This window comes from Hyla sarda, chromosome 1, assembly GCF_029499605.1.
Source record: "Hyla sarda isolate aHylSar1 chromosome 1, aHylSar1.hap1, whole genome shotgun sequence".
In the NCBI taxonomy this organism is placed as follows: Eukaryota; Metazoa; Chordata; class Amphibia; order Anura; family Hylidae; genus Hyla; species Hyla sarda.
The window spans coordinates 140014095-140027205 of NC_079189.1; the positions used below are offsets into that span (position 1 = coordinate 140014095).

Here is a 13111-nt window from a genome sequence, read left to right on the forward strand (position 1 = left end):
CAATATGACCAATGAGTACAATGGTAAACAAGTCATTTGAAAAAAAAACTAAACCAACATACATAGAGCCACAGAGGGAACCAGCAAAGATGATCAAATCATTTTCCAGAGGCCTTTTCAAAAATGAAAGAAGCGATCTGATTGGTTGCTATGGTCAACTCAGCAACTTTTCCTCTGGGCAGGCTTTGTTAAATCTCCCCCGATATGTTTGCGCATGCCCCAGTGTTATTTGAAGTATAAACCCATTCCACAACAACGTTTAAAGTAGACACCTATGTGGCTCATGCAGGCGCACCTGATTAGTACCCTATATAGTATGTACAGTTCCCAATAGTACAACAGCTCTGTAGCTTGTAGTATGCCGGGGACTAGAATTACTTGCAATGGAGGAAGTGCAGTTACACCATTTGCCTATGAGTAAAATGGCTCTACTGAAACAATGTATTTTTTCCCATTGAATCCATAGGGAGAACTGGGGCACATGCAATGTTGTACAAAGTGCTTTATACAATCTGCCTCATTACCGTATATACTCGAGTATAAGCCGACCCGACTATAACCCGAGGCCCCGAATTTCACCCCAAAAACCCAGGAAAAGTTATTGACTCGACTATATGCCTAGGCTGGGAAATACATCATCCCCCCATGTAATCATCCAGACCCCCGTCATCATCCCCCCCCCCCTCCTTCATCATCACCGCCTGTCAATCCCTTCATCAGTGGTCTTCAACCTGCAGACCTGCAGATGTTGCAAAACTACAACTCCCAGCATGCCCGGACAGCCATCGGCTGTCCGGGCATGCTGGGAGTTGTAGTTTTGAAACCTCTGGAGGTCCGCAGGTTGAAGACCACTGATGAAGGGATTGACAAGCGGTGATGATGAAGGGGGGGGGATGATGACGAAGGCCGCAGTTGTCTTCAACCTGTGCGTTGTCGTCAAGGCAACGTCACTAGTCCGGGGCAGGCCCGAAGTGCGGAGAAGAGGCCCCCCCAGTGAAAATGGACAGCCGGCAATGACTAACCCTCCCCACCTGACGGTCCCTGCCACATAGATGGCCCGGACCAGCTCACCCTTCCTTCCCGCCGAGGGAAGGTGAGTACAAAACAAAAGGGGGGGGGGGGCTGGATGATGACAAAGGCCGCAGTGGCTGTCCGGGCATGCTGGGAGTTGTAGTTTTGAAACCTCTGGAGGTCCGCAGGTTGAATACCACTGATGAAGGGATTTACAAGTGGTGATGATGAAGGGGGGGGGGGATGATGACGAAGGCCGCAGTGGTCTTCAACCTGTGCGTTGTCGTCAAGGCAACGTCACTAGTCCGGGGCAGGCCCGAAGTGCGGAGAAGAGGCCCCCCAGTGAAAATGGACAGCCCGCAATGACTAACCCTCCCCACCGGACGGTCCCTGCCGCATAGATGGCCCAGATCAGCTCACCCTTCCTTCCCGCCGAGGGGAGGTGAGTACAAAACAAAAGGGGGGGGGGGCTGGATGATGACGAAGGCTGCAGTGGCTGTCCGGGCAAGCTGGGAGTTGTAGTTTTGCAACATCAGGAGGTCCGCAGGTTGAAGACCACTGAAAAGGGATTGACAGGCGGAGAGTTCACTCGAGTATAAGCCGAGGGGGGCGTTTTCAGCACAAAAAATCGTGCTTAAAAACTTGGCTTATACTCGAGTATATACGGTTCATTGATTGTATTGTAGGTTCTGGCAATGGTATAGAGAGCTCATCTGGTGTAACCCCTCAACAATGTGCTACTATTTGTGTATTTGTTATTTCAGTATCACTTGGAGGAGACATCACCCCTCCATTTGCAGCCTGGAGGCAGCTTTTTATTATAACAGCTTTACCTGAAGGTTCCAGGTGTGTATATTAAAGTAATGTACACTTATGGCCCGGGGAGCCATTTATAGTATTGCTCCCTAGCAGTGCTGCAGTCTTCAGTTTCAGTCTACAGAGCTTTCTCCACAGAGATATAGATTTATATATATATATTCCAGACCTGCAGTTGTTTTTTCTCAAGACACACCAAACCTTAATCGTAAATGAAGCTGAATAGCATGTTATATAGTATCATGCTAGTAGATCCTGGTTGTTTCAAGCACAGTATATTACGCGAAATAAAACATATTGACCTACTATACGATTTACCGAAAAACACCCACTTAACTAATAAAACGGACAGGTTGTTTAATATTTGTCTCCAAAGAGTTTACACTGCGTACGATGTCCACTGCAGTCAAAGTGACTAATGTCCTGCACTTCTGAGGGTCACCACCCCCTAAGGTCCTCCCTCCTGACCTTTATTTTGACCTTTGGACAACTCATTGTCCCTGTTTGCAGGGTTTCTGCTGGCCAGGGAGAGCACATAAAAGCAAGCTCCACTTCATTTGTGAACCATCCACTTAGCAGGTACAGGACGCAAAGGACCTGCTACAATGTTGCGATTATACCACCAGGGTGTGCTCCTTCTCCAGTCAGTACTTCTCTTCTCAGGCACTTATTGTGTAAGTATAAAACCTTAAATATATATTGGAAAATAATGATCCATAAATGTAGCATTCTTCGTGTATTAATACAATTCTTATTAGAGTCTATGAATAGCAGTGTACTGTTATCTATATATTGAATACAACTATTAACTGAAGCTATGTATTTCTTTTTAGCAATACCCTCTCCCAAATACAGATAACTGCTGCATCTTAGATGAGCGATTTGTAAGTACACTTTAAGTATACATATCAGTAAAGGTATAAAAATGCTGCAGATTTTCTGTCCACATTTGTACCATAATCAGTAGTTACATTTGCAGCAATACATTTCATTGTGGATTTTGACTTCCCTATTGAACGCAAAGAAAAAAATAAATAAAAACGTGCAATGTATCTACAACATACATTGACGTACTGTGGATTTGAAAGCATTACAGGTTAATTTCTTTGCAGATACCTGATGGATTTTTCTGCAGCATGTAAAAAATATTTGATAAAATCCCACTTTGCTAACACTGTAATACTGTACAGACTTTCCCCCAAAATATTCAGAAGGAAAAATTCAGGTGAACATATCTTTAGAGCTCTGTCTGTGTCTTCTTTTAGGGGGAGTACTGCCCAACCACATGTGGAGTATCAGACTTTCTAAACAGATACTACACAGAAGTAGACACAGACCTGCAGTATTTTGAAGGTCTTCTAGATAGAATTAGAAATGAAACTACGACTACTACTATAATTGTGACTGACATGCAACAAGTAGGATCCAAGCCCCAAACAGCTCCACAAGGTAAGAAATCTCTCTTTATACATCTCATATTATGCCCGTGGTCTTTATTTTCATATTTTTTGAATAGCTTTTCTTTCTTTTATTTTATTTTATTTTTTATTTTTTTTTATAAATAGGGATCAAAGACCCTACGCAGAAATCTAGGAGCATGTTGGATGAGATTACAAGATATGAAAGGACAGTTACAGACAATGAGAGGATCATACAGTAAGTATCCATAAGGGTTCATGTAAGCTCCTCTGTAACTAGCATTTAATGGACTTAGAGCAAAGACCAAAATAAAAAAGATAAGAGCATAAAATAACTATGTAGTCCAGATTTATAGAAAACGTAACATGCAAGTATTTGCCAATAGGGAAGCTAGTTGCTCATTCATAATAGTTCTTGGAGGTTACACACTAAGGCAGTGGTCTTCAACCTGCGGACCTCCAGATGTTGCAAAACTACAACTCCCAGCATGCCCGGACAGCCATCGGCTGGCCGGGCATGCTGGGAGTTGTAGTTTTGAAACATCTGGAGGTCCCCAGGTTGAAGACCACTGCACTAAGGCAATAAGGGGCTGTGGGTAATAGAAATAGAAGCAGTTTCTCTTTGATTTCCCTTCTACTACTTAAAGGGGTTATCCAGGAAAAACTTTTTTTATATATATCAACTGGCTCCAGAAAGTTAAACAGATTTGTAAATTACTTCTATTAAAAAAATCTTAATCCTTTCAGTACTTATGAGCTTCTGAAGTTAAGGTTGTTCTTTTCTGTCTAAGTGCTCTCTGATGGCACGTGTCTCGGGAAACACCCAGTTTAGAAGCAAATCCCCATAGCAAACCTCTTCTAAACTGGGCGTTTCCCAAGACAGGTATCATCAGAGAGCACTTAGACAGAAAAGAACAACCTTAACTTCAGAAGCTCACAAGTACTGAAAGGATTAAGATTTTTTTAATTGAAGTAATTTACAAATCTGTTTAACTTTCTGGAGCCAGTTGATCTATAAAAAAAAGTTTTTTCCTGGAATACCCCTTTAACACTAATAAACCTTAGACCTACCTTAGAATACATGCCAAGAGTGCACAATGCCAGATTGATCCTTGAATAAGTAAAGCTGTTTATACTGCAAATATTGTATTGCAGTTGAATTATGTAAAATAATAACTACTTTCAATAATAATGATGGTGAAAACAACCCATTTCTAGCATAACCATAACCTGCTGTGTCTCTTTATTTTCCATAGAGAACTACAAGACATGTATAACTCAAACTCACAAAAAATTAGCCTGCTAAAACAGAAGATATCAGTACTGGAAACCCAATGCCAACAACCATGCAAAGATACTGTACAGATACAGGAGTTCACAGGAAAAGGTATGAGTGATATAAGATTAGAGAACACAAATTGCCTCCGTGGTCATGTGAACTGGACCCAATTGTAACCCAAAATCTTAATAGGGGTGCAGCATTTGTAAGCCACAGTTTTGCTTTTCAGACTGTCAAGAAGTTGCGAATAAGGGAGCAAGGACCAGCGGCCTTTACTATATCAAGCCTCTCAAAGCCAAGCAGCAGTTCCTGGTTTATTGTGAAATTGAACCATCTGGAGCCGCATGGACTGTTTTGCAAAGAGTGAGTAGTGTTCTTATGATACAGTGTTAACCTCTTAAGGACGCAGGGAATACCTGTACTGGTGATCGTGGTGATGCCCGGTATTAACCCTTTAGATGCGGCAATCAAAGTTGATCACAGTGTCTAAAGTAAAAAAAAAAAGCATTCCCGGTGGCTCAGTCGGGCTGATCGGGACCACCGTGGTGTCCTAGATCAGCTGTTAGGACACGAGGAGGGTCTCTACCTGCCTCTTTGTCCGACCACCGATTCACTGCTCCATGCCTGAGATCCAGGCAGGAGCAGTGGAGCCCCGATAACACTGACCAATGCTATGCTATGGCATAGCATTGATCAGTGTCTGCAATCAGACTATTGCATGTTATAGTCCTCTATGGGGGCTATAACAGTGCAAAAAAAAAAAGTGTAAAAAAATAGTTAATAAATGTGATATAACCCTTTCCCTGATAAAATTTTGAATCTACCCCCTTTTCCCATAAAAAAAAAAAAAAACTATGTAAATAAATATAAACATATGTAGTATCGCCATAAATGTCCGAACTATAAAAATATATTGTTAATTAAACCACACAGTCAATGGCATACACGTAAAAAAAAATTCCAAAGTCCAAAATAGCGTATTTTTGGACACTTTTTATACCATAAAAAATTTATAAAAAACGATTTCAAAAGTCTGATCAAAACAAAAATGGTACAGATAAAAACATCAGGTCATAGCGGAAAAATTATGAGCTCTCATACCACCCCGTTTGCAGAAAAATAAAAAAGTTATAGGGGTCAGAAGAGGACATTTTTAAACGTATTAATTTTTGTGCATGTAGTTATGATTATGATTTTTCGTGCATGTAGTTATGATTATGATTTTCGTGCATGTAGTTATGATTATGATTTTTACCAGAAGTAATACAAAATCAAACCTATATGAATAGGGTATCATTTGAAGCATATGGACCTAAAAATAAAGATAAGGTGTAATAAAAAGAAAAAAAAAAAATGCACTGCGTAGAAAACCCCAAAAGTTACAAAATGGCATTTTTATTTTTTTTAATTTTGTCCCACAAATATATTTTTTGGGTTTTTGCTGCAGATTTTTGGGTAAAATGACTTATATAATTACAAAGTAGAATTGGTGGCACAGAAAACAAGCCATCATATGGGTCTGTAGGTGCAAAATTTAAAGGGTTATGATTTTTAAAAGATAAGGAGCAAAAAAAAAGAAAGTGCAAAAACAGAAAAACGCTCAGTCCTTAAAGGGTTAAAGTATAGTTGCAGAGGGACTCTAGACATTGTGCCAGTCTGTAGTTTGATATCCATTATCCTGGTACAATATGCTGTAAATACTTGCAAACAGCCTGTAGTTCAAGCAAGCAGATAGGTGGTGGATTTTATAATTCTGTTAAAGCACAAGAATTATATGAGGGTTATGCAACGGCGATGCTTACCTGCTATTTATTGTCCGCATAACTAGCCGCATGAATCTTTGACTACAGCTTAAAGGAAAACTGTCAGCTCCCCCCCCCCCCCCCCCACCCCTGCACTAATCAGCGGTACTGGCTGGTAGTGCGGGGGATGCTGATTAGTTTGATGCTTACTGTGCCCGGATCCGCTGCGCCGTTCGCCCCAAATCTGCTATTTTCAGGATATGTTAATGAAGTGCCAACTGGCACCGGCCGGGATAACTGGCACTCTGACGTCAGTGCCGCTGGCCACAGCACCGCCCATCTCATCAATATTCCTCCCCTGCCTCTGCCTCTTCCTCTTCTCCCTGCTCTGTAATGAAGAGAGAGGGGAGGAATATTGATGAGCTGGGTGGCGCTGCGGCCAACGGCACTGACATCAGAGTGCCAGTTAGCCCGGACAGTGCCAGTTAGCACATCATTAACATATCCCGAAAATAGATGTTTAGGGACGAACGGCGTGGCGGATCCGGGCACGGTAAGTATCATACTGATCAGCGTCCCCCGCACTACCACCCAGTACCACTGGTTAGTTCGGGGGGAGAAAGCTGACAGTTTTCCTTTAACAAGAAAGCCCACAGGAAGTCTAAGGGTTAGTTCATATGGGTAACAACAAGTGCCATGGCTCTTTCTGAGCCTCGGGCAGTGTAGAGGGGCAGCCCTGAAGCCCCTGGAGCTTTGAAGGTAAACTGCTCTGGAGACAAGTGACATGTGACTTCTCAGGCGTTTTCCTGTATCCCATTGAAGTTCTGGGAGCAGGGTTTTGAGGAGTAATACCTTGCTGTTTTTGACACTGAAAGCAATGTGTTTCCTTTGTCAAAAACATTGCTTTTTAAATCATGTGAACATACTCTAAGTCTTTTGCATCCCCACCTGGAAGTCAGTGCATTGACTCACCTGGATGGTTAGAATGAAGTGTTCTCCTGTTAGCACTGTTAGGCTTTTTTCTGTGGGTTGCATATCCAGTCCATTATAGTCAAAAACTTTGGTGGGGGTCACAGTAGTCAGACCCATCAGACATTGATGACTTATCTTTGCAAAATGCTATCAATAATCAAAGTCCTTACAATCCATTTAGGATTAAAGTAGGAATGGATAAATCCAGGCATCCAGTTAGCCAATGCACCTACAAATCTTCTGTTGGCACCTAACATTTTGGTATGTTTTCCTGTCTGCCTGTATATTTTGTATTGCCCGGCCACTAGAATAGTCAAGCTGACTATGAAATGCCGGACCAAAACCCAAAAATGTCTGCTCTTCACAGTGGGGATGTGTCAGTAGATTCCTATGTGTCGTATAATCTGTGTATGATAAAATAATTGGATACAACAATATATACATACAGTATTAGTTATTTATGTATTTTTCCCACAGAGGCTTGATGGCAGTGTGGACTTTAACAAGAATTGGATTCAATACAAAGAAGGATTTGGATATCTATCACCTACTGACACAACAGAGTTTTGGCTTGGAAATGAAAAGATTAACCTTATCAGCACCCAGTCTACCATTCCATACGTTCTGAGGATAGAGCTGGAGGACTGGAGTGGACACAAGAGGTGATAATGCCAATCACTTGCCAAATGTTATTATATATTACAGAGGAGCCTAAAAAACCCATGTTTAATAATAATAATAATAATAATAATAATAATAATGCCCTATAAAATGAGAGTTCAGGCTTTTTATTTGTCTATTGAGTGAATTAAGTTGCTCCTATAGACTGTGCTATAACACATCAGAACAGCATGAGTAGATGGAATATCAAATTGTGCTTTATTAAAGCAGCTCATATGGAATGATAAATTTGGTATAATCTTACAGACATAATAGACACATTTATCTGTCTTATCGCTAGCGTAAATATTCACCTGTTGAAGCCTTTAAATATTTTACAGTATAGTTTTATAAGTCTGACTTATGTGGTGTCTATTGAGTTAAAAAAAAAAAAAAAGATCACTTATTCGCTGGGACATGTGTGTTACCGCCCCAATCACTCAGGGTACAAGGGACCTCTTTTCTCATGATTGGTGGGGGTCCCAGGGTTGAGTGCTAGTTATCCCCTGCTCTGTGTGTAGGTGATAATCTTTAGTTTTAGGATATCACATATAAGGCCTAATTGCACTTGAAATTTGATACTTTGAGGCTCAAATGCACTTTAACTTTAATATGAGCTTTTTATTCTTATATAGCACAGCAGACTACTCCACATTCAGATTGGGTTCTGAAAAGGACAATTACCGGCTGACATATGCATTTTTCCTTGGTGGTGAAGCTGGAGATGCATTTGACGGCTTTGATTTTGGAGACGACCCCAGTGACAAGTTCTACACATCTCACAATGGCATGCAGTTTAGTACCTATGACAAAGATAATGACAAATTTGATGCTAACTGTGCCGAGCAAGAAGGCTCTGGATGGTGGATGAACAGATGTCATGCTGGTAACCTCAACGGCAAATATTACCAAGGTAATAGTCAAACTTGGCAAATATTACCAAGGCATAATTCTATCCTTAGTGGCCCTTTTGACTACTTGTGCCAAATTCTCACTACATATTGTAAGTGTCTCTGTAATTTGACAAAACATGTTAAAAGTCTTGTTTGGTTGAGGTCTTTGTGCTCACACTCCCCCCCCCCCCCCCCCCCATTTGTTAGAATAAGCTGCATCAGCCTAACCCATTTGCCATTAGATAAATAGGACGTGGGGTAGACTCCCCTGGGCTCTTGTCATGCTGCGAAACGCCCCCTGGCCTTGTTAAAGGGGTACTCCGGCCCTAATGCATCTTATCCCCCATCCAATGGATGTGGGATAAGATGTCTGACTGCGGGGGTCCCCAGCGGCGGGACCCCCGCAATCAGACATCTTATCCCCTATTCTTTGGATAGGCTATAAGATGTATTAGGGCCAGAGTACCCCTTTAACAGTAGGGGCATAATAACATAAAGGCTAATGTCTCAGCACTGGAAAGGACTAAAGAAATAAAAATAGTATACCCTGAATCCTCATGGCCAGCTTTATCTAGCCACAGTTTTTTTTTTTTTTCACATTCCTGCTGTCATGTCTACTTTAATTCTCTGGCTTACTGCAATCTCCAGATGAAGGAGATGGCCTCCATAGATTTATCATGTTACTTGTCTCCTGCATCAGGATGAAAATCATAGTGAATCGGGAAGTGAAGTGCACAGCTGTGTGCTTCTTCCCTCTCCTCTTAAAGATTGGTGGGGTCTGGGCACCCAGACCACACATGATCAAAATGTTTTGACAAGTGACAAGGAACTCTTCAAGTCAGTGCTCTCTTGTAAATACTCTTTAAAACATATGCTCTTTTAATTTTTTTCTTTTAGTTTATAATTTTTTTCATATTGCTTATAGGAGATTTTTCATGAAAATAACCACTCTACATATGCCCATAAGGGACTATGGATACCATAAAAGGGCACCCCTGCTTGATCCAGAGCAGGCCCAACATATATTGGCTGGCTATAGAAAAGTAAATTGTGAAAAATCACTGAGAAGACTTTAAATAATTGTTGCCTCATCCGTTTCTTTCAGGTGGCACCTACTCAGAGTCTCAGAGTTCTAGTGGTTATGACAATGGAATTATTTGGGTAACATGGCGAAGCCGTTGGTATTCCATGAAGGCAGTGTCAATGAAAGTCATTCCTTTGAACCGATATGGAGGAGATGATCAACAGCAGTTTTCAAAGGGTGCAAAGGTCGGATTAGAACAGCGAGGAGATTTCTAGACTTTTGAATCTTTTATCTATTCCACACTGAACATTTACAATATTAGCATCACACCATTTTTCCTGTCTTCAAGTAGATCCTGTTTACAAATAAAGTTTTCAAATGATAAAAGCAATCATTGTGCTAGTGCCAGTGCTGGTTTCTGCTGCACTTGCTGTTGTTGTTTTAATTTCTAATAGAAAGTGACATGGAAAATATATATATTTTAAATATGTCTCATAAATTAAAGGGGATATAAGAAGTAAAACATTCAAACATTCATGACTTATCAGTGTTGTCTGACTTCTAGAACTCCCTGATTTATTATAATAATCTAACCGGAGCCCTGTGTGCTCCTAGTGCATATTCAGACACAGTCACTCATGTGCAGTTGTGCCTGGTACTACAGCTTAGACCCATTCAAGTGTCAATGATTAGCAGGAGGTTCTGTCAGGACCCATAAAGGATGAGCCACAAATGGTTTAGTCCAATGAAACCCCTTTAAATACAACTCTTTGTGTGTCTGGCATTGTCATTACATTATGGGTACCCCATGGGTAACTATTATTTATTTATTTATTTATTTTATTTATATAGCGCCTACAGATTCCGCAGCGCTTACAATTATGACTTACAACTATAGATGTCATCAATCATAATACAAAGTACAATTTACTATTGCCACTTTTGTTCAGGTTTTGAGTGATCCAGAACAACCTTTTTAGGTTAATTGTTAGATTGCGCACGTCACAGTTTGTTTATTGCCAAGAACATTAATGCACTGATTTTGAACATTAGCAATTCTATTACTTTGCAGAAAGGCAAAATCTTTTGGGTGCTTCTCATGGTATGTTTACATACCGGACATTTGTAGCAGACATTTCTGGAACAGTTCCATTGAATTTAAAAAGGAATGCATTATCTGTTCACCTGCAGTTTCACTCCTGCATAATATAGCCAAAAATCTGACTCGAACCCAGGTGTACAGACCCTAAGGCTAAGTGTCCACTTGGTTTTTTTTCTGGCAGTTTTTGGAAAACGGTCTCTGCAGTTTTTGAGCCAAAGCCAGAAGTGTATTAAAAAGGAATAGGACATATAAAGGACTTACACTTCTCCTCCCTTATGGATCCACTTCTGACTTTAGCTCAAAAACTGCAGTGGCAGATCTCCAGAACTGCCAGAAAAAAAAACAAGTGGAAACTTAGCCCTAGGGACAGCATTATAGATTCCTGTGAAGCTGTTTGTTCGGATCATTAGACCTATTATTGGGCCAGGACTTGCGGCCATATTATGCAGGTGTAAAACAGGACACATTCCGAGGAATGAAAGATTTTTCCGCACATAAACATAACCTAGAAACCACCAAGAAGTATTTGCCTTTATAGAACTTGCCTTTACAATAAATAAAGAACTAACAAATAATAGGCATGAACTCTACACATGAAACAATTGTTGGCTTTTAGCACTATGTCTATGCTCATAGGGGGACATTTATCAATAATTGCTTATGTATTCCTTTCCTTAGCTATTTTTTTCTTACAATTTTTTGGCTTATGTGCGACTTATTCGGTAGTGGCTTTTTCTGCTCCATGTCTGAGCTGGAGTAAATTTTGCAGGTTTTTTCATGCCATGCAATTTTTTTTGCGACTTTCGCACTTGATAAATCTCTGACCACTGCAAGTCAAAAATCACTTTTTGCTTTGGTAAGCAAGTTTCCTTTTTTTTTTTGCTTAAGGCACTGTACAATCAAAAAGTCGCACAAAATATAGAGTAGTCGCACATTTTTTTGCGACAATTTAAAGCAAAAAAAATCCTACTTAATGCTTTGATAAATTTCCCACCATTGAGTATACCTTGCGGCTGCTGTGTTTTTTTTTTTTTTTGCTGCAATCTGTAGAAGAGTTGCAATATTTTAATCTTTTGTTCTCTTTCATTATAGGGTGGGGACATATAAACTGACAGATTTTAATAAAAGCTCCAGATTTGTGGAATATGGAATACACCAGATCTTTCAGTCTGGAAAATTGCACTATGAAGACAAATTAAATTACATTTAACATTTAAAAGTCTTCCTTTTTTATTTCAAAAATGTATTTTTGATTTAGTATTGCTATTCAAATATAATATTGTACATAGATATTGGGCCAGATTTACAATTTTTTTCCCTATTTGATTTTTATTCTGCTTTTTTTTTTTTTTTTTTTTTGCTTTGTTTTGTTTGTTTTTTACCAGCTTTAGGCTAAGTTTCCACTTGTTTTTTTCTCTGGCAGTTTTTGGAAAACTGCCACTGCAGTTTTTGAGCCAAAGTCAGAATGGATCCATAAGGGAGGAGAAGTATAAGTCCTTCCTTTATATTTCCCATTCCTTATGGATCCACTTCTGACTTTGGCTCAAAAACTGCAGTGGCAGTATTCCCAAAACTGCCAGAGAAAAAAACAAGTGGAAACTTAGCCTTAATCATTTTGGTGCATATCTCAGGAAAACTGTGGTACACTCTTAAAAGGGGTTATTCCGATCTAAAGAATTCTGATTAAACTAAACATTAACAAAAAAAACGATAATACAAAAAATCGGTAGTAATTATACCTACCTACACAGTTGTGTTGGATTTTTTCTGACCACTATCGGTCCAGCCAAGACGCTAGAGAGAGTGTGATGGTGCAAGAGTTAAAGCCACCAGACCTCTGGGTATCCACTACAAGTCCCAGCAAGTCAACAAATTAACCCTTAGATAAACGTGTTTTACCAGAGCTGCTTTCAGAAAGGTGAGCTCATATATTTAGAGATCAAAGACCAGAGCTGATTAATTAAACATTTAATCTGATAAAAGGTATCACAGTGCTGACTATATAAAAATACAGGAACAAATGACATACAGTTACAAAAATATATAAAAGAGTTTAGCAAGGCAAGTTCAGAAAACAAAAGATGAAGTTCTTACAGCATGATGGTATAGCAGTTCCAAGAGAGTGAGTTTCAGCTGTTCTTAGGATGGTCTTGTCAGCTTGTGGCCCAGCTTTTTATCAACCATTTTAGTCTAG

At 40.0% G+C, this 13111-nt stretch overlaps 1 protein-coding gene across 17 annotated transcripts in view; it reads left to right on the forward strand.

Moving 5' to 3' along the window:
• The window catches only part of FGG (fibrinogen gamma chain), a 56442-nt gene extending 44300 nt beyond the window's left edge, over positions 1-12142 (forward strand). For 4 of the 17 annotated variants that reach the window (XM_056562260.1, XM_056562269.1, XM_056562252.1 and 1 more), the window contains 10 exons: positions 1776-1857; positions 2338-2501; positions 2661-2711; positions 3093-3276; positions 3393-3483; positions 4502-4632; positions 4754-4887; positions 7716-7900; positions 8534-8811; positions 9897-10305. In XM_056562260.1, coding sequence (XP_056418235.1) covers positions 2433-2501; positions 2661-2711; positions 3093-3276; positions 3393-3483; positions 4502-4632; positions 4754-4887; positions 7716-7900; positions 8534-8811; positions 9897-10090 — 1317 coding nt within the window. In that variant the 5' untranslated portion in view covers positions 1776-1857; positions 2338-2432 and the 3' untranslated portion in view covers positions 10091-10305. Of the gene's footprint in view, positions 1-966; positions 1094-1250; positions 1454-1493; positions 1858-2337; positions 2502-2660; positions 2712-3092; positions 3277-3392; positions 3484-4501; positions 4633-4753; positions 4888-7715; positions 7901-8533; positions 8812-9896; positions 10309-12009 lie in introns of those variants that run through there. The other 13 variants (XM_056562317.1, XM_056562356.1, XM_056562326.1 and 10 more) reach the window with 10 other exon arrangements.
• The last annotated feature ends 969 nt before the right edge of the window (positions 12143-13111 follow it).